Source organism: Accipiter gentilis, chromosome Z (genome assembly GCF_929443795.1).
Source record: "Accipiter gentilis chromosome Z, bAccGen1.1, whole genome shotgun sequence".
NCBI lineage: Eukaryota > Metazoa > Chordata > Aves > Accipitriformes > Accipitridae > Astur > Astur gentilis.
Genome location: NC_064919.1, coordinates 57,620,526 through 57,642,967, shown reverse-complemented (window position 1 = coordinate 57,642,967; position 22,442 = coordinate 57,620,526). Strand labels below are relative to the sequence as shown.

The 22,442-nt window shown below is 40.1% G+C and overlaps 1 protein-coding gene across 2 annotated transcripts in view; it reads left to right on the top strand.

Annotated features, from left to right (window-relative positions):
• SLC1A1 (solute carrier family 1 member 1) overlaps positions 1-17,400 on the top strand; it is a 54,031-nt gene extending 36,631 nt beyond the window's left edge. The window contains exons 5-12 of one of the 2 annotated variants that reach the window (XM_049795840.1): positions 2,049-2,091; positions 3,793-3,900; positions 5,299-5,483; positions 7,539-7,646; positions 10,716-10,838; positions 11,361-11,555; positions 12,071-12,205; positions 15,833-17,400. In XM_049795840.1, coding sequence (XP_049651797.1) covers positions 2,049-2,091; positions 3,793-3,900; positions 5,299-5,483; positions 7,539-7,646; positions 10,716-10,838; positions 11,361-11,555; positions 12,071-12,205; positions 15,833-15,935 — 1,000 coding nt within the window. In that variant the 3' untranslated portion in view covers positions 15,936-17,400. Of the gene's footprint in view, positions 1-2,048; positions 2,092-3,792; positions 3,901-5,298; positions 5,484-7,538; positions 7,647-10,715; positions 10,839-11,360; positions 11,556-12,070; positions 12,206-15,329 lie in introns of both variants that reach the window. The other variant, XM_049795839.1, reaches the window with a different exon arrangement.
• The last annotated feature ends 5,042 nt before the right edge of the window (positions 17,401-22,442 follow it).

Sequence of the window (22,442 nt, the reverse complement as noted above, 5' to 3'; positions counted from 1 at the left end):
TCCTTTGCAGAAATTGATATGCAAGATTTACCTATTATGAAGAAAATATTCAGAAAGGATTGAATGGTTGGCAAGTTACTGACTGGCAGCTTCTGTGTCATCCACCATAGACAACCACCTGAAATTGCAGTGTTATGTTTCCCTTCCTCAAGGCAGGATGTAGAGTAACAAGACGCAGTACGCAAAGGTTTCTTAGAGTTGCACGGTTTGCTGCATCACTGGTAACTAAGACAACCTTATAATGAGCCTTTCCCCATCACCATCCTAAAGTGGTTAGAAGAAGGAAACCCCTAGAAAAGTCTGCAGAAGACGTGAGCAGGTTTTCAGAGCTAAAGTGTTTAATGAATTAGAAAAAATTCACAGAAGAGGGCTGCATTTCCAGTAGTAGCTAAGTAGTTCCCTAAAAAATGTTTCTGTGGATTTTTTTTTTTCCTCTAGCTGCAATTAGTCTCTGTTTTGTATCACTATTCCTGCCCACTATTTTCTTTTTGTAGAATTTTTACTTAATCTATAATGTAAGAATCAACTGCCACATATCTAAAATTGGCTTTCTCAGCATTTTTTATTTCAGGAAATGTGACTGACATTTGCAGATGAAACTCCAGATACACAGTTCTTCAACATTTGTAAAATATACACACACATATATACATATACATATATATATATATATATATATATATATGCCCTGAAAAAGTCACTGTCTTATTTAATAGCAAATGTCTGCTGTCATCTGGGGCATCTCTGCCCCAGCACAGATCAAGGTAGATCCCTTTAAGAACAACTCAATTTCTCTGAGGTTTGTTTGTGAGATAGTTAACAGTCCTCAACCCCAAAGCCCCCCACAGCTCTTAGCAGCCTCTGTCTCCTCCTGCCTGTACATGACCAGAGTGGCATCTCCTTAGATAGCTCATCTCATTCCTCATGGCCACTTGACCAGGAATCAATGAGGGAAACTCTGCAATCAGCTGCGTTATAAAACTTAATGCAGTCTGTTACCAGTAACTTCCACGTGAACATCTCCACAGGTATTCACAGGGCTGATGTAGTTCCCTGCACAAAAAAGTCTTCCTATAGTAAGAAGCAGTGTGAATTGTAATTCAGACTAGTTTGAGTTTTTGCTGCAGTTTATAGATCAACTTCTTTTAAACAAATTTAAGACTGTAAATTAGGAGTGTGAGATCTAAAATTCTGTTTTAAAGGTATAGTTTCTTCTCCTATTTTTTTATGTTCATTAGATTTAAGATCCAAATCCGGACAGGCTTGTAAAGATTAAGGAAAATCCCAGGCTTGTACAAACTACTCTTGCCTTTAAAGAAATTTTGCTTTAAAAACTTGAAAAATAAAGGCAGGAGTTTATGAAAGATCTGGAAGGGAGATAAAGCCTTCTGCTTCAATATAAAAACTGCCTTTTTCCGCACTGGACTGGGTATTCAATAAATACCTAATTAATGCTTTTTTTTCTGCAATCATTTGAATCTGAAACTGGCAGTTGGAAAGGAGGCATACAACTGGATTGCACTGCTTCTGATCCAATTTCCTAATTTTTCAGTGTGCGAAAATGGTTCTTGACCCTGGAGTAACATGGGAATCCTCCATCAGCCAAGATTAATTTCTGAATTCAAAAATACAATAGAGCACATCAAATATCTGATTCTTCCAGCACAGCATTTGGGGGGGGCGGGGGGGTGGTTTTGCCTATATTTGACACATTCTATAAAAATGGTGTGTCCTATATTCCTCATGCAAATGATGGAGATGATGCCTCAGGGAGAAACCCACTGGGTTTAGTAGCTTACCAACAGAAATGTCAAAAACTGAAAAATAAGCCTCAAAATTCAACAGCAGGAAAACAGTCAACTGATCGTTGGGAGTCCTGAACCCTTGATTTCTTTGAACTTTATATCTGATGGTGCTAAATACACTGCTTTCTTGATAAAGGAACACAACCTGATCTGGTTTTCAAGCACCAGATTTAACATTTTGTTTATATGAACAACTTGTTCTTAGTATGCTATAATGTTGAAATGCCTCTACTTTTTTAACAGGAATATGTTCCCAGAAAACCTTGTCCAGGCCTGTTTTCAACAGGTATGTTTGAACATTCCTCTTTGCTACTGTATTTTTCATTGCAGACTAAAAATTACTCTTCTTTTATGTCCCGCAAAACTATGTCAGCTAAGAATTATTTCTGAGAAGTCCAGGGCTATCTTAATCTCCCATAAAAATACTTTTTTCGAGGTATCTTGGTTTCATTTCCATTGTGATAAACACTCTGTTATCACCTATTAAGTCCTTGATCATCCCTTGCAAAAAGACACTGTTTAGGAGCTGGGTGCAGAAACCAAGCAGCGTGTAAGACAAGATTTTTCCTTTTGGGACAGGCAGAGGTAGAAGAACCATGTCGTGAGGATCTATTTCCTTGTTCTTAAAAACCCTCAGTGTCTGATGAAGTCCCCATAACTTAGCCCTCACCCCAATGTGTCTTGTGTCTAATGTCCATTGCCGGACCTGAAGATCCACCTTAAACAAAAGGCAGCCAATTGGTAGAGTCTATGTGAGATATCTTTCAGAAAAAGTGAGATTTGCAAGATTAAAGAGGAAACTGCTGTTTATATATCAGATTTACTTCAGATTAAGTCATCTTTATCTGGAAAGACTGGGGTTTTCTGCTTCCCTTTTTTGTCTTCCCCAGCAGCTGCCGACCAGTTTATCTGAGCTTTGTATGTGAGGTAGTTAACCTTTCCTAGGAAGTGATGTTAACTGTCCTGCTGTGCACAGTACTGAACTTATTTCCAGTTTATAAAATTTCTTCATGTAGTTTTTCTCATATGTTAATTACTATTACCTGACACTAAGGGGACAGACAGGTTCTTTTAGGGATCCTTGGCAGAATGATGACAGCACTAAATCATAGTTAAAATTAAAGCTTTATTTTCTTAATAGGATATTATCATTTGTATAGCACTGAATTTATAATCAGAATAGCACAGAATTTCTATAGGCAGAATCAGTGTAGTACAATTCTATAATAGCACCACTTAGCTTACAGTTTCTAATCGCCTGGACCCTCTGCAGATTGGGTCAAATTGGTTTGCTGTATCAATGTGACAATCATGATCTAGACTCAAAAAACTTATAAAAGAATATGAGTCACTCTCTCAGTCCTCAGAGGAAGCAGACGATGGTGGAGGTGTCCCTGGCCATCGGGGGGTCCCGGGTCTCACTGTCCAGCAGCAGCTCCGGTCCACGTTGTTCCTTAGGACTTGTAACTGCTTGATTTTATGGACAGTGCTTTGGGTACTGTTACGCTTTCCCTCTTCTGTGATGGGGTTGTCACCACCAGCTGGCTGGACAGGTGCCTGCGACCTTCAAGGCCAGTATGGAGGGGAGTAGTCAGGCTGGTGCCCAGGAATTTTGAGGCGGATAGGGAGGGGAAGAAGAAATCTGTTTAGTTCGTCTGCTTGGTGCACCTTCAGGGACTCATAATAAGGGGATGTATCTTATCACCAACAAGACTGCACCAGGTCCACAGGGCATCTGAAAGCCTGGGGTGCAGAATTCATAGCATATTATCTGTGAATCACTTGTTTGATCTACAGCATCTGAAGCACAGAACCGTGATGACTCACATGAATTGAGAAATAACCAGTTTGTCTATGTTTGATACGTTCAAGTCAGCTTGGTTCATTTTTGCCTTATTTTTAGTGGGCAAAGGCTATGCCTTTGTCCATTCTTCAGTTTCCTCATGTTTCTAAATAAGTTCTTCTATTTTTTAAAAAACTTTTCCAGTATAAAACCAAACGTGAGAAAGTTGAACCTACAACTGGCGTGGATAAAAATGGCTCCACATTTACAGAAGAACCTGTTACAACTGCTATGACAGCAGAGGCTTCAGAGGTGTGACCTTTATTGTTGTATTCCTTCATGATATATAAAGTGGGGAGAAAGAACATAGAATAAATTTGGTTTAGGTAATGTGGTTAGTGATTGAGAAAAGGAAGAAAATGGTAGATAGATAGATTTTAGCAAGGGCACAAAACTTAATAAGTAAATGCTAGAGGTGATTATGAGCATCTTCAAGTAGGTTTAAGCACACCAGAGGACTCCACTGGTAATTAAGCAGTCCAAAGATAATGTGAGAAAATACTCCATTCATATACTCCATTAAATGTATATGCTAATGAACTGTCAATTTGCTGAGAAATTAGAGAAAACAGTCACTGTGGAAAGGCTAGATGTATATCAGCACAAGATGTTTGAGCAGCAATGAGATAACTGTAAGCACTGCAGAAAGAAAGGAATAGAAAATCATAATATTTTTTTAATGAAAAGCAAAAGAGTGGTAGGCATTTGTTAATTAATAGTTTGTTACTCTGCAAAAAAAATGTAAAGAGACAGAAGTGGAGAAGATGTTTAACAAGCCTCTGATTAGAGTTCTGGAAAGCTTATGAGTGTTGGTGGTTTATAGAGCCTAGACTTACACTGGAGGAGAGGGAGAAAGGAATTTGTTAGAATATGAACACAGAACTATCAACAGTACTGAATCAATATGCATTTTATTATACTTCCAAATTTCATCTCATAGTAATGAGAGCATGGGAACATGAGCTATATGAAAAGACATAAATTAAACCTTGAAGCAGGATGTAGTGAAGAATTACACCCTTTCCTTCACATGTTCATACTGCACAAACACAGAGGAATGTGCGAATACGAATCTATTTAGTAAGATTGTTATGTTATGTGCATCCAGTTCTGCTCTAAATTGTGCCATTTCACTGATTTCAGCTGAACAATAGATTTTAAACTTGGAGCAAAATTGGACACCATTGTCTCAGTTCTTATGCAATAGACTATTCATCTTAAATCCAGGCATAAACCCTCGAGTTCCTCAGAAATAACCACAAGGATTCTACAACAGCTGTGTTTTGTTCTCCACTGTAGGGAGTATGTCTTGAGTATATTGAAGACATGACTGCGGATATATAGACCTTGCCACACTTTGTGTCAGAAGTCTATAGAAAGGGCAACATAAATTAAGGGGTGCTTTATCCCCTGCTAGGGTTTGGTCAGATCCTTACATAGCTTTAAAATACAAAGCTTTCAAAGACAATTTAGTTCTACCTTCACTCCTAACCTTGCCCACTTGCCACTGCCAGAAAGGGAATAGAATGACTAGGGAAGAGCTCTGTGTCTTTTCAAAGAAAGATCTAAATATGTTTTAATTTTAGAAGTCTTTCAAGTAAATTCAGTGTTTTCAGATAGTAACTTATTTCTCTTGAATCTCATCTGTAGAACAAAACCCAAGAATACAAAATCGTGGGCATGTATTCCGATGGCATCAATGTGCTGGGGTTGATCGTCTTTTGTCTTGTTTTTGGAATGGTTATTGGGAAAATGGGAGAGAAAGGACAAGTGCTGGTGGATTTTTTCAATGCACTGAATGAAGCTACAATGAGAATAGTTCAGATAATTATGTGGTAAGTCCAAGGACATATTGGCATTTTCTAACAACTTCTTTAAGTGGGTTTTGTGATTTAAGAGGTAGGAGCAGACTCATGCTTCATGTTTGCTTTATTATAGTGCTTTACAGCAAACAACTTTAAAAGAAAGGCTGGTAAAAAGTTTCCTTTCTACAGAATTTGATCCTTTTGAGGAAACCGGAGACAGGGCTTCCACTTACTGTATACTAAAGAAACAGTCCTACTGGTACACAAGAAACCTGAGTTTTTCAGGCATTCTTCCTCGAAGTTTATATCAAACCAGTACAACTGCCCTAGTGATTTGAGGACTGTAGAAGCATTAACACCCACATGCCCTTCTCAGTCTCGAACACTATTCCCTGATAGCCATTATGTTACGGGATAGCTGTCCTTGGAGCTAAGTTCCTTTAGAAATATAAATTAATATACAAGCCACAGCACAGAGCAAAATCCAAAATGGTATACAAAATACAACTTAGCATCATTTACCTTCTGCTAATAGGCTTTGTGAGACAATGTTCTCACAATATTCTCTTATAATATTGTCAGACAGGAAAAACAAATTAATAATGTAGCAACTCATCTGATAGTGTTTGGTTGGACTCCACAGCTGTTTTGTCCATGGAGATCACAATTACAGGATCAGGACTACAAGCACACACAATCCTTTCCAGAGTTTGATCCTACATATGGAGCACCTTGTGCAATTTACTACAATACTCTGCTCATATCCATGTGTTCACACAAATAGTAGCTTATCAGATCTGTCCCTTCCATGGATTTTTCTTCCATCCCAGCACACTGAGATGCCTGTAAAACAGTAAACCTGTCCAAGGTTTAGTTACACACTTCTTGCTCCCTTTAAAGAAATGTAAATTAGTTTCTGCAGCTTGTCCTATACTAGGCAGCTGGTTCAGTCCCCAACTGAGTTACAGCCCCATGAAATAGGCTGCCTCACTCTGCAGCAAATTACTGCTAATGACAACTGAGAGTTAGCACATGCTACAAATACAGGATCTGACCCATAAGCTGACTCTCCAGTGTCTTGTACGTGCCTGAAGCTGTGGCTACAGGCTCCCTGTGTTTCTACAGATGTGGGAGCAGTTGTCTTGAATAAGGTAAAGTTTGATGCTGGTAGTGTGAGGAATTAGTTCTGCTTTTACCCAGTTCAGGGCTCAGAAGGAGCTAGGAGTCCTTGCTTTGGACAGGGACAAGGTACTATTTTATTTGTGACATAGCACTCACACATTTTATAAATTTATAATTTATATTTTCAAATAGATACATTTTATATTTTCACAAGTTTATAAATTAATTTATACTACTCAAAGCTCTGAAGTGGCAACTTGTCTCTGTGACAGCCTGCTCTCTGGTACTAAAAGAAATGCAGTGGAGCTGATGCTAGCATAAGTCCTGATTTTTGCCTTGAGTTTTCTGTAGGCAGTAGCCCATGTAGCTATTCATGTCTGTAAGGCGTGGCCTTGTGTAAATTTACTGGGGGATGGGGACCCCTCCATTGAGCAACACACTGATGACTGTACTATCCCAAGATACTAAAATCACTCTTATTCTGTGCAGGAGGCCCATATGTAGCCCCCAGTGCTGCAAGGCAGCTGCTGTAAGCACAGGAGACCTTTCCCATCTGTGTGTGATTGCAGAATGCACAGATATTGGTCTCAGCCCTGCAAACTTCCACCACCAAGTAAGCTTATAGCTATGCATAAACATTTGCTGCAGTAGGGTAAAGCTTACACCCCTTCCCAACTTCTCTGTATTCTGTGAAACCAGGTCATACAGCACTTGTTAGACTATGCATAGGGCTACATTTACTCTGATTTTCTAATCTTTTTTCATCACCTCTATTGCAGTCTTGCTGCAAGTGAATAAAGTTAGTTGTATAATAGAATATAAAAAAATCTTCAGTTGTGTAATAGAATGTAAAAAAACCTTTCCATCTGTTGTAAAAAATTATACTGTGTGAGAAATTATTCCATTGTGAGCATGCCATATTTCTCAGAATGCATTTTTAATTGCTTTATTTTTGCTTTCTAGGTATATGCCCATTGGTATCGTGTTTTTAATTGCTGGGAAGATAATAGAAGTTGAGGACTGGGAAATCTTTCGTAAACTGGGCCTTTATATGGCTACAGTACTAAGTGGGTATGTAATTTCTCAAAGATTAAATTAAACACTTGCAGTTTTTAGAGCTCAGTTGATTACAACTCAATTATCTACAACACCCAGCCTCTTCTAGGTCAGACACAAAAATTCTAGTCAGTGAAAATTATGTGAGGATGTGTGAGGATGTTTTGAATGCATGGTTTGCTGAATGCACATTTTTGTTTAAAAAGTCACTGCCTTGCATTTAAAAAAAAATAAGCAAAGGCTGTTCTTGTGTTTGTTGTTTCATCTTCTCAGTTTGGTGCTGAAAAAGGTAATATCATTGTATTTTTGAGAGTAGTAATACTTCTGTTAGATACTAGAAGTTGGAAAAGGGTGAGGTTGTGAGTTACATCTTATTGGGAGTTGCCAGCCTATTGAAAATACACAAATATCTGGATTCAGTTGGGAACCCCCATGGGACCAGCTCCACTGCCCAGTACAAATGCACAGTAGTTGCAGTGCACGCTAAATGATGCCATAGAGGAAACTGATCCCTTCCCACCACAGTGCAGAGCTAGCAGCTGACATCAGAAGAAGCCCTGGGAATTGCACTGTTTGTTAGTTACTTCTTTAACGCAAAGGTAGCTGGTGAAGTGGCAAAAGCAGCAGTTCCTATCTGAATAACTTAGCCAAGCATCAAAACTTTTTTTTCTATTCTTTTTCTAGAGCCTTGGCTGTGTAGAACAGTCTGGGTGGAGGCAGTTACACCTGCACAATGTGGAGCCTTGCACATGTGCAGCCTCAGAAGGGGCAACTGAACTGTTCCAAGTCATATAGGTTATAAATATATCTCTGAAAGTATCCTACAAAGAACCCTTTTGATAGATAGAAGGATTTTACAGTCCCAACAAGTTAAATGCATTTAAATTTCTATTTCCAATTCAGTGAAGCATAACTTCTAGGTTGTCTTGGTTCATTGCCTTAGCATCCAGTCCTATAATTCCTTCAGTATGCTAAGGATTTATTCATGTTTTGTCTAGAGGCTAGGTTCAGAGTTGTTCAAGAGCTTCCTTCCCACCACTTTATGCATATGCATGCTATTCCTCAAACATCATTCACACGCTTTCTGATGAGCAAGCAGAGAGAAGGGTAATATATTAGTCTTGAATGCAAACTTCTCTATAAATAGTCTAGAAGGATCTCTTTCTTCTGCATTAATCTTTGCTAGATAATCATATTTATTTCAGAGTTGTTTTGGTTTATGCATAAGCCAGTATGTTTGGACTAGCTGATCAAAAATCATTTGAGATATAATGACTTTCCAAGTAAAAATTACAGCTCCAGAAATAGCACTGAATCATGACTTTTGCAAATGTTACAGAGATGAGTGCAAGTTATGTTTGTCTAATGCATAATGCAGGTTTTTTGTGAGTTTCCATTTAGAATTGGAAAAGAAATCAAATTTTTAAAGGATGCAAATGTTGGTGTTTACCAAGAGACTGTAAATCAGAGACTAATATTTTCTATATAAATTATAAATGAGACCATGACCACTAGTTAGGTAGAAGTCATTTATAGAATGACACTATCATTTCTGCAGGTTTTCTATGTTATTAACTCCGATTAACTCAGAGGAAGAATATGTTGGATGGATTGTTACTGCCCTTTGACTTCTGTTTTAGATCAGATAGCAAGTTTTACAGTTTTAGATCTGATAGCAAGTTTTATGACTGTTTAGCCATTAATGGTTACTATTTGTACTGTGACAGGGCTTATCTTCCTTAAGATGTGTGTGAAGACACAGTGCCTTCTCCAGAGTACTTTGATTGCAAAGTAAACTACCATCATATATAGTCTCCTGTTTAGCTGGTAACCATGAGCTTGACAGGCACAACAATTTTAAGTAGATTCCCACGTGCCATCAAAAAGATTGTATATAGTAAGGATGCCTACTTTTACATCCCTGGAGATAAAAAGTCTCTGTTCCACTGAACTCCCTTGCACATGCCACAGTTTTCCCCGATGGATTGTAGGGTAGATCTCTGCAGCTTTCTGTCTCTTATGGGATGGCCTACAGTGGGTGATGCTCAGGGTATTGTGAGGAAGGGCTAAGAGCAGCACATTCTCTGAAAACTGACCATCAGGGAGAGCATGTTCTAATCAGATCACAGAAGCAAATGTGACAATGTACACACAAGGGTACATTAGGCTGCAGGGAAAAGGTGCTTGTTCTGCGTTTTCCACCCTGTGAGAATACCCTTTTTCCCACCTCTTGGCAAACAGGAGAAGTTGTGCTCTTTCTTTGTCTTTGTTTCTTAAACACTGCTATTCCCACCATATTTTGGGGTTTCAACCTTATTTGCTTGACCTTGTCTGTTTGCAGTGCGTTCTGTTCATCAGCATCTTCTATAGCTGTCTATCGTCCTCCTCTTAAGCTTCATCCTGAGAATTACAAGTTATCTTAAACATGTTTCTTGTATTTCCTATCAGGAAAAATGTGCAAGAGAATGAGGGCTGGTGTGTCTTAGCCTCCTCTTCCTTTCTTTTACATTCCCTTTCCAGTCTATCTTCTCTCTCACCTTTTTCCCAGCTTTATTATTCATGACCTTCCACATTCTCAGCCCTACCAGCTCTCACCCACCATTGTCTGCAACACTTCTCAGTCTTTATGTCTCATTCAGGTCACCATGAGGGAACAGACTTCCCCCAGTGCCTCTGCTCTGGCCACTAAATATCTTCACCCTCTCACTTCTAATGGCTGTGGTGTCCAGATGAGGACATGTTAGCAGTCACAGAGGAGGAAAATCAAAGTAGGAGCCATAGTGCAAGTGTCAGAGGACTCAGAGTCTGAGGTGGAAAAAAAAAAAGCTGCAGCAAGCAGAGTCTCCCTTGCCTATGTCTTTGTCTCTTCTGAAAGCAGCAAGGCAACTGCGTCTCTGGATGCTATAAGGAATGCCAGTTTGGGATTCTGAGGGACAAGATTCTTCCTATGTTAAAATGGAATGCTATTAAAATTTCTCTTTTCAGTTGCTGATTATGATTTTTGGTATAAAAAAATTCTGCAGCTTGCTGTGAGTTGCATTTCAAATGGATCCATTTGTTTAACTAGAGCATTCTATTTTGCAGACTTGCAATCCATTCCACTATAATTCTGCCACTGATCTACTTAATAATAGTAAGGAAAAATCCTTTTCGGTTTGCCATGGGTATGGCGCAGGCACTTCTGACAGCCCTCATGATTTCTTCCAGGTAAACAAAAGAAACATTTATTTTCTGTAATGTTCTTAGTAGTAATTGCATTGTTTGCACTCTGATTTTATTGCTACTTTGTTACATACCCTGATTTCACCTGTACAATTCTCAACCATCTGGAGGTTGAAATATTATTTTCATCATTATTTCTGTAGTACCCAGAGGGGCACTATAGATTGTGCTGGCCTTACACCAAATGACAGCCTGCCTCTCCCAGGAGGAGACAGTTCTTTGCCATTCAGTTCATTAGTCACAGACTTGCTAAAGTTTAAGCTGTGGCGCTGTTTCTGTGACTGTGTACATCATGACGGTTTTACTATGTTATTTTGAGGATAACTAAGACTTTGTTATTTCTTCCTGTAATTAGAAGAGATAGTTAATTTGCTTTTTCATGGTGCGCCCTTCCTGCCTGCCTTAGATCCTAAGTCTTAGAGCGGATCAGGCTCTGAGGAAAAGGAAAGATAAGGGAAACGATATGCTGTTGCCTGTGCTTACTTTATGTGTTTATCTATGTGCCAGTTCAGCAACTTTGCCTGTCACCTTCCGCTGTGCGGAAGAAAAAAACTTCATCGACAAAAGAATTACCAGGTTCGTTCTTCCAGTTGGAGCTACCATCAACATGGATGGCACAGCTCTTTATGAAGCAGTAGCAGCTGTATTTATTGCACAGTTGAATGACTTAGAACTGGATATTGGCCAAATAGTTACCATCAGGTAAGACTAAAGCTATCTCATGCATTTTGTTGGAAATGGTTTTTTTTAATGAATGGTACATTAACTTTGGATACCCCATGGGAAAGTTGAAACTATCATTCACAGCACAGAAAGTAATGTTCTCAGATCTTGGTCCGAGGCCTTGCCTGTGCAACCTGATGAGGAGGTGGGATGGGCCAGGACATGCAGCTGGTATACAGCATCATTCTGGAAATTGCCTTTATTCTTCCACTGCAAACACTTACAAACCCAACTCAGCCTCTATCTCCGATCAGTCCAGTTTGCTTGTTAGTCATGCATTGCCTGTTACTCTGCAGTGTAACCATAACAGTATCTATACTTGACTTGTCCCATAAACTTGTCACCAGACTTTGAGTTGATACTGTTGAGGAGGAAAACTGGAACATTTGGGCTTGCTTCTTGCAGTGAAATAAGCCTATTTGTGCCAGAAAAATAGATTTTCTGTGAGCAACATGTATTCTGAATGCCTTTTCTGGGCTTTATGTGGGATTTAGTGTCACAGCTACAGCAGCCAGCATTGGGGCTGCAGGTGTCCCCCAAGCCGGACTCGTCACCATGGTGATTGTACTGAGCGCTGTTGGCCTGCCTGCTGAGGATGTTACTCTGATCATTGCAGTTGACTGGCTTCTGTAAGTTTAAGGCATTCAATAATTTTTCTTTTTTTTTAATGTTTACATAAGTTGTGTGGGATCATCTGGGTCTGAGAAAGAAAGCAACAAAATAATTTAGGACTGTTGCAGGAATTGGAGAAAGATTCTTCTTATGGCCAGGCTTATTCAATATAGAGTTGAATGCAGTAGTGGCTTTAATTCTGAAAGAAGTCCCACTGCATGGGATGGCAGTGAATAATCTCACATCCAGAAGTGCTGTCAACCTTAAAATAGTGGCCACAGCATTAATAAATCATGACCATAATACTCGGGAAAACAAATTTGACAGTACCTAGGAGTGCCTCTGGAGTGTCAGCTGCCACCATGTTATGCTAAATTTGTACGCCATTCATAAAAATGAAATGTAGCCACAAGCTGGTTTCCACAAAGCACATAAAATCCATACACTGGTGAATAGGTAGTGGAGCACAACATGAACTAAGAAAAGCTGGTTCTGGACACCACATGCACACATGTGGCAGGCTGTATGTACATGGGTCTGTGCTGCCTGCTGCCAGCATTACGTTGCTAGGGCTTTTCTTCACTAACAGTTTTTTAAAGACCCATCCCCTTAATCAACAAGCACACACATGCAAGCTCAGAAAGCATTCCTTGTGCCTGAGCCCAACCATCTCACCTCAGAGCACATCAAAATCCCTCAGTCCCATTAAGAAGCTCTCTCTGGAGAAAAGCATTTTCACCAGAAATCTTTTCTGTTCAACTTATACAGAGATGTTTCTCTGCTACTTTTGCAAAAACCCAGAGAATCACAGAGTGTATTCTGGAGTTCAGAAGGACATCAGTATTCAGTTTTGTCCCATGATTCACTGAGAGAGCAACAGGATTCACAACTTAAGGAGTATATCTTTAGTTGTAATTCAGCTTTTTTGTCTCCTAAACTGTGAGCTTTAGTGCTCAGACCAAGGTCTTGTTCACCTGCAGCAACTCAGCATGCATGGTAATTCATTAGCATAAGTGAAGAGATCTTAATCATTTCATAGTCTCTGCATGTCTTCTTCTTAAGCTTGTATTTACATTCAAGGTAAATGCATTCCTGTTCCTCCCCCACCTTTTCCAATCATTTTCTTGAAGGATATCTGGCAGCAATCTATGTATTTCACAGATATATATATAATTTATTTGATTATATAACTCAATTTTGCAAGCTGTAGAGAGATATGCCAATCTCCAGAAAACCAGGGCTGTTCAATGGATCTAAGAATGAATTCAATTTCTCTATAAGCATTAATTGCTCCAAACAAAACAGCTCCAGTACATTCTCCCCATCAGCTATCTGCAACAGGGTCTAATAGGTTTGTTTGCTATGTTCCACAATAATTTTGTTTTCTCCAGCTCTCTTCTTTGCCCAGTTGGCATTTAATTTCGCTAAGAATGGGGAAGATGAGTACAAACTGCTGGCTCAGAACAGGTATCTGAAGAAGAGTGTAAGAACAGAACAAAAGTATATTGGTTCTTTTCCCAAAGTACTCTACTAGCTTTCTGCAAATTGCACCTCACAGAATTCCTAAGCTAGAAGTGGGTTTTGTTGAAACAGTTCTCAAGAGATTTCTTCTTCTTCCATGAATGCCTCACTGCTTTTGGGACCCATATAAACTTTTAGATTTCCACAAGTCCTGTGGGGAGGCATTCCACAACCTAACAATGTGTAGCACAGAGACATCTCATAGAAATCATAGTTTTACAAATCTGATCTCATCTCCACTTTGAAAGTCCACAATTTATGTGATTCTTAGGCACAGTACAAATACATGGAAGCTAGCTTTTCCACCATGAAACAGACAAAGAATTCAAGCTGTTTCTGATTCTAATTGAGATATTTTTCAGATTAAAGTGTCTTGCTGTGTAAAGCAAATTAAAGATTAATTTCATGTACCAGGGATCATTGCCAGTGCATTTTGCACCTCAGCAGATGGAATGCACATCATGATGCCATGTAGATTATTAACACTTTCGCCTTTTGTACTTATTGCCTAATATGTATTATTTTGCAACCCGCTACTAGTGGCTCATTAACAATCCTCTAGTTAATTCTGAACTTACCAAGGTTTTATTACATAGGCTTGAGGAGTACTTCCATGTTTTTAAAGAAGAATAGAAAAATTTTGAGAATAGAATCGAAGTATTGTGAACATGGAGAATACATGGGCACTTTTTAGCACTGGAGATCAGCAGTTGTAGTTGACGAATATGTATATAAGACACGCTCATTTACTTCACTTTTGGTTTTGCAGTCCCTTCTATTTGTGAGTATATCCACCTCAACATCTCTCCACAGGCAGAGCAACTCATTCTGCCACAAAGCCCTTGCAGTGCTGGATAGCTGAAAAGAAAAACAGGGAAGCATGACCTTCCACTGTCCTTACCTTACTCCCACACCAATTTTCAAACTTTGCTATATTGCTTGGTTTTGTTGCTCCTCTGACAAGTAGTGGCAGATTTTTAAGGCCTGCAAGTCACATTCCTGTTGGGAGAAAAATCAACTGTACAGAAGTATCATATTCCTCTAAGTGACTTGTTCAATGTGATTTCATACTTCAGTCCATTAACAATGAGAAGCTAACAGAAGATAGCCTTTCCCATTTCCAGGGTTTGGGCCAGAATACTGAAGATACTGGGCTAGCCAAGCTTCTGGCTGAGGAAATGACTGTTAGAAAGACAAAAGGCACAATGCAGACTTTTCTGCTGCACCCCATAGTCTCTCTCCCAACAAAAGCAGTCTCATCACAAAGAGAACAAGCTGTGTAGCATACTTCAGGGCCTGAGAAGTGATCCCTACAACATTTTTTAAGGCTATGCACAGCAGTGTGATTACTGCTCTAACAGACTAGTGATGTGACTTGGAGTTTTGCACACCCTGTACAAATTAATTTGTTATGAAGGTGACTCCAGGTTTCTTCAAATACCTGTGGGGAAAATTCTATTTCTTGTTCTACAAGATTTTTTTCTTTTAATTGGAGAATTACACTAAATCTGCACTGGGGAAAAAAACAGCTCTGCGTTTGCTGGAGTAGCTTACTTTTTACTAAAGGATTTTCTAAGTAATTTACAGAGTGGTTTGTCTGACAACATTTTTATTCCATAGGGATCGATTCAGAACAATGGTGAATGTCTTGGGAGATGCCTTTGGTACAGGGATAGTGGAGAAGCTCTCTAAAAAGGAGCTGGAGCAGATGGATGTCACCTCTGAAGTCAACATAGTCAATCCTTTTGCCCTGGAAACAACAATACTTGATAACGATGAAACAGAGACCAAGAAATCGTACATCAATGGAGGCTTTGCCGTGGATAAGTCTGACACCATATCCTTCACGCAGACATCTCAGTTCTAAAGCCAGTAGCTTTCAGGTAGAACAGGAACACTAAAGGACATGGCCATATGCAATATCTCAAAAAGCTTAAAAGGATAATTGAGAATGAATTGCATCTCACATGCATTTGATTTATTACAGACTCTGATTCTCCTTACCAGTTCTGCCCCCTTCTCATCACCTCTCCCAACAATTTGAACTCACCACTTTTAGTCCTTGTTGATAAGTTGAAGAAAAAGACAGTTGTAAAATACTTTTTTTTTTTTTTTTTTTTTAGAATATACACTATTGCTGAGGCTATCAATTGCCTCTTTGGAATCAGCATGCTCATAAATGGGTATCTTCACTGGAACAGCCAAACACGTTTTACTCAGGAGTAGCACAGCAGTTCACATCTTACCCACATTACAAAGCACCTATATGAAATCCCTTTTAACATCCTTGCCTTCTGAACAGATTGCACTGTACTTGACACCTACTGTAACTTGATCACGTGCCAAAATACTCATTTCTGCAGCTGAGAGGATACCACTTGGGTGATTCAGGAAGGAAGAGACCAGAAAGGCCTTGTAATAAGTGTTTTACTGTGAACAGGGTTTCATTGTTCTTTAATTGTGAAATAAATGGGCATGCAAGGATTTCCAGTGTTTATGTAGCTAGGTTTCCCCATGCCTTTCACATGAATGCCAGCTGCTGCGATTGGCCTTCAGATGTGATGTAGATTGTTGTGGGTTTGCTCTTCTGGCGTTTGAAGAGTTGTTGTAAAGTGATGCTTCACTGATTTAGGTCGACTTTGATGGCCTCCTAGTACTTCGCTATCAGAAGCAGAAATAAGTCCGTTTACTGTTGTTCACCTTTGACTCTAACCAAATATTAATCAGCCCAAAAGAAGGCAGAGGTCATGAAGATGAAAACAGATGATATAGCAATGCATAGTGCAAATTCTAAACCTCTCCTCCTTGGAATAAAAACAGGTATAATATCAAGAATATAGGAAGCATACCTTTTTCTAGAACGAAGCCACTGTCACTACACTTTTTACACAGACTGGTTGGTTTTTTGCTCCTTGGTTTGGTTTGCCAGTTGAACATGCAAGTTTGTAGCTGCAACGCTACTACAGTGCCAACGTGTCAGCTAAACTGTATCTTCTGGACACAGAAAGTCATGTCTTCAGGTGGCTTGCTATAGGATAAGAAGCACCAAGAACTTCCTTGTAAGAAATCTCCATTTTCTAAAACATTTTATACAAGATTTCCATGGTGCAAAAATCACTCTCTCAAGGGAGGAGTTGCTGTAACAAATTTTTTTTGCCTTGCACATTAAAGTTGATAGCCATTTTCTATGTAAAGTAAACTGAAATTCATATACAGTTCTTTGTTTGTAAATAAGCTTGTGGTAAACCTAAATTGCACTCATGCTAACAAAAAAACCCTTCAAGTTTCTGCAGTGTTACATACTCGATTGAATCCTACACTTTTGTATTTAAATAAACCAGAAGCGTGCCAAAGAGAACTGATTAAGAGAAGAAGAAAATATTTACTGTAGGTTTTGATAAATTGCACCTTACGTCAACAAGTCAATGAGACATAATACTGTATTTAAATTAAACATTGTAAACTGTATGGAAGTGTTAATCTAAGTATTGGTATGTTTATACAAAATAAAGAAAATGCACAGATTGAGTAAATCAATCTTTTACCTGTGCAGAAATAGTATGAGATAGTCTTTATTCGTACAGCTTTGCTTATGGGAGGGAAGACCCACCAGTTTCCACAACTAGCCTATAATCTATGCTTTGTCTTTTCTTTGCTTTAAGTCACCCTTTTATGATCATCCCACTATGTAGTCAGCCTGTTATGATGTACTGTGAACAGTGTTCCTAATGTGTTCTAAATAAATAATTTCTCTCTTTACTCTTGTGTTAGCCTACCATCCTATCCTCACTGTAGAATATCCAGTTCCTTCAGCTATAGCAAGAAAAACAAAACCAGCTGAATTTAGGATTTATGTTATCTTCAGTAGTGGCTCAGCTGTAGCTTTGGCAAGAATTACTGTCTTCTTCCAATCAAATAAATGCTTAGCACAGTGCTGAGATTGCAAGAACGTGCTCTTAACTATGGATTATCTGCATTGGGAGTATACTGTTAAAAACACACTAAGCAGGGGATTATTTATTATTTATTTTTATGGATCAGATTCAACTAAGCAGGGGTTGATGATGCTATTTTGCCATCTATTCACCACCAAGAGACCAAACCATATATGAAAATAGTGTTAAGTCCAAGGATGCTTTTCCTGACATAGTATTCTGAGTATGTACCCTCTATATATGTGGAAACACCCTGCATAGGCAATGCATCCTCTTCTTATAGCCTCCTGGTGTGGAAGCTTTGGGGAGTGGTGGAGAGTCTCCTTTCAGAAAAGCACCTGCAGGTTTTGGGCTTTTCCACCATGTTCTTACGCTCCTGTAGGGTCTTTGGGGCTGCAGAAGCTCTCACAGGATTGGACCCTGCATTTTGAATAGCATGAGGGGCTTTAAGTCCTGGGAGACAAGGTTACCCACTCACACATTCCTGCTGAAATACTCGGGGACTTGTAGTCAACCCTTAACACTAAGAAAAGAAAGCACCTGGACATGAACATACACAGGTCTGTCAACATGCACACATAGGTCAGCTGTTTCAGCTCCACCAGTGTTTAAACTGCAGAAAAACAGCCATGACATGTGCCGTTCACTTGTTCTTTAATCTTCCCTGCTAAGAACAGAAACTGCCCAGTTTGAGATCTTCAGAGACACAACCAATCACTCCCCCGAACTCATGTTATGTCCCTCCTCAAAGTTACAGTTTCAGGCCCTGTTTGACTATGTACAATGTACCTTGGAGCATCTTCTGTCATCCAGCAAGTGAGATGCCAAACAATGGAGAATGCACAGCTGTGCAGAGCTACAGCCAGGCAGAGTTTTCCTGTTTTATCTCTTTCCATGTTTTCTGCCTGCAGCTTTCCCACACCTAACACCTGGCAGCCCTTGGTGGACTGCAGAGCACAAGGAAGGCAGGATTCCCAGGGCATAGCAGGCAGTCCTGGCAAGGAACAGCAGCCAAGTCACAGCACCTTGACGACCAGAAAAGTATTGCATGCTGAAAGGGTGGAAGGTGTAATGGAGAAAGGCCATGACCTGTCTATAAATACTCTTTTTGGAAGTCAGTATCTCCATTGGCTGTTGGCAAAGGCAAAATCTTGAGTAGATGAGATTTTTTTTCTTCTGACCCACTACTCCTCATAGGGTTTATCAAATGTTGCACTATTCTTGACAGTCTCAGTTGTCCCCAGAAACCTACATCATCATCACGATTCAAAAAAATCTGTGAGGAGGAAGGAGCAGCAGGGAGGAGCTGTTACAGACTGACCCTAATCCCCATCCTCCTGTGCTGCTCAGGGTGGGATGTAGGGAGTGGAGTCAGCAATGAAGGAGTGAAGTTGAACCTGAAGAAGTGGGGGATTGAGTGGGAAGGTGGTTTAGATTTTGTTTCTTACCATCCAACTCTGGTTTTGGTTTGCTGTAAATGAAATTAATTTTCCCCAAGTTGAGTCTGGTTTGCCTGTGACAGTAGTAATTGGTCAGTGATCTCCCTGTCCTTATGTCAACCCATGACCTTTCCCATCTTATTTTTCCCCACTGTTCTGTTGAGGAGGCATGAGAGAGTGGCTGGGTGGGCAGCTGGCAGCTAGCCAAGGCTAACCCACTAGAATAATATATATAATATATACATATATAGAATTATAAATAGAAAGGAGTGTATAAATCTTTATAAATATACATTTTATTTATTTATACATGGCAACACTATACACTCTACTACATTATAGAGGTACTGTGGCTATCCTACAGTATATAATAGATAATGAACACACATTTATCAGGATACAGAAATATATGTAGCCCTAAAAGCAAAGGTATAAAATGGGTAAAACATTCTTTAATAAGAGCTATGAAATGAATAGGCCATGTCAAGTTCCTGCACTTCACCAGGCTGCAGAACAAGTACTACATGTCCAGTGGGGGGGGACGGACGACTTGAAAAGGGCAGAGGGATGCCAAAAGGGTGGTGGGGCACAGACATGTTGGAATGTGCCTAAGGGCTACAGACCCCTCCCAGGAGGCCACCAAGGGGCCCCTGGTGCAAAGCCTGTCACATGCACAGACCAATGCTATGAGCTGGACCAAGAAGGAAGAGACCTTAAGGGAATCCCCCAACTGACCATGTGAACCAGAAAAACCAGCCGATGGGCTTGTGAACCACAAACTGGATTTGGAGGTGTGTCACACAGAGGGGGTGGGTGGCAGGGAGAGCTCCCTTTGCCCATGACTGGGGGGGATCTTCCAGCTACCTGTAAGACCACTGTGGGGTGCAGGCTGCTACTATATATGTTGCCTTATCCTTAGGTCAATGACCTTACAAAAGGTTTCAGGAAGCTCTGTCTGACTGAATGAGGGGGAATCGGGAGCGTGCCATGACTTGTCTGCCTTCCTGTCTGGGCCTTCAGCCACCAAAGAAAGGAGCATGGGCACAGAAGTGATGGCGGTGTTCAAGTAAAAATAAAGGAAAAATCCTGGAGAAGTCTGACTGCTAACCAGCTCTCCTCATACCCTGTTAGCAAAGTTTCTTTGTAATTGAGTTAAATTGATTGTCCAGTGTTTCCTTTCATAAGCAGGTGTAATAGCATGGGAGTAGACCTCTATGCCACAGCTTCTGCTAGCAGAGACCTACTGTCCTGCTGGGGAGGTGGGAAGCTTTGGGGATATATATCCCCTTTGTGAAGCATCTAAAAGGCGAACTGCTGATCTCTACAGAAGCCAGCTGACAACTGGCTTGCAAACCAGGGTGCTTATAGCTTAGACAAGGCAGCAAGAAAGTACTTTAAAAGAAACAGGTTGTTGTGGCAGAGGTGGATGCACCATGGGAAGCAGACTTGGTGGATATGAAGTTTTCCATCATCATGATGGTGTTTAGTGCATCTTATCAGTAATAGACATATTATCCAAGCTTGCCTCAGCCATTGCTCCAAAAGGCAAAACATATCCTGAGGTAGCTGGGGCTTTTAAAACAATCTCGGAAGACAGTGCAAGCCTGAGAAATTACAGATGGACCAGGGAAAAGAATTTTTAAACCAGGCTTTAAACATGCTGTTAAAGCAGATAATGTTTACCATGTTATTACTAATAATGAAGTAAAAACCTCTGTCATAGGACCTTTAACAGGATGCTCAAAACCAAGGTGTGGAGATATTTTACAACATGCAACACTTAGTGCTATGTTGATGTGTTGTCAAAGTTCATGAAGAGCTATAACCATAACTTCCACCAAGCTATCAGAGCCAGGCCTATGGACATGAATATTTTAAACTCTGCAAGGGATTGGAAAACCATATATGGGGTTGAGTTTAAAGAATCTGCACCTCTGCTCAAAAAGGGAGACTGTATCAGGGAGTCTAGAACAAAAAGGAGATTTGAGAAAGGTTATGAGCAGCTGTTCGCAGATGAGATTTTTGTAGTAGCTGAAATTGTGAAAAGGGGACAGCTGCCTGCATACTACTTAACAGATTGTGATCACAAAGCAATTGAGGGGACATTTTACCCTGAAGAACTTCAAAAAATGAATCCTGAAGAGGACAGAATCTACTGAATTGGGAAGAACATCTCTGCAAAAGGGAAAGGAAGAAAGAAAACAGCTGCTGGAGAAGTGTCGGGGCTGTCCCTAGAAATTTAACAGTTGGACAGGAGCTTCCCATGTCCAGAACATCTAGTGACTGGCAGCAGATCAGGGGAAAAAGGACGGATTGGCAAACAGGGGATCATAGAACATCATGCTTGCCAGCAATGCCAGCGCTGGCATCATTCCACAATACACCAGCATGAACTTTCCTGTAGAGCTAGTAGGCACTTTGAGTCCTCAGGCAGGTGGGAGATGGGGCTGGTGGAAATACTGTACCTGCACCGCTGGGATAACATCAACAAAGATGCTACCTTTGAAATACCACTGCGGGGTAAGATATGGCAGTATACTTTGCGGAAAGGCTACTATCTATCTGTCCCTTTCATGTTGATGGAACGTGTGAACCATCATATTAACCCCCAGAAGAGAGCTTCAGCCATCAACTCACCAGCAGTGGACCTGGTCGGTGACCCCATCATAGTAAAAACAAAGCTTAAGGAGGATAAAATCCTTACGCTTGTTCCACAAACAGAGATCTAACACATATTTTGGAGGCTTCTCTGCAGCTTGCTGCTAAGAAATTGCCCGGTCTGATGGACATCACTGGAGGGTTTAACTTGCTCCATCACTACACACATCTTGCAAAGCACCAACTTGTTGGGGGATTTGTGATTTCATTATTAGTCTGTGTTCGACCAGTGATAATAACAATGAGGTCACTACAGTGACATATGATAAGCTGCACTATGTGCTGGTAGAATGCCAGCACATCAACACAATCAGCATTGAAATAACGACTGACCAGCATAAACACATCTCATTTTGCTTTGGGTAAATGATTGTGAACTGCATCTTCAACCCTGGAAGTATCTAATATTTTAAGAAACCACACCAAAATGGTAGTGGTAAAAAATTATGGCAACCCTTCCTTGCATGTGAATTATTACAGAGCCCAGGCTGAAAATTGTCTCCCTGGTTTTCAAGCTGGTTTGTGTGAAGCATGGTGTTGGGTGTTGTGGGTAAATTCTGTAGCCTGTTTAGAAAGATCATCCCATGACTGAAAAGGGGTTTGGAAATTGTTAAGCAACACATTAACAGCACCACTCAAGATACTGCAAAACACACTTGGACATGTTTCCAAGGTTGTCCCAAACAAGTTGGAAATGCCAG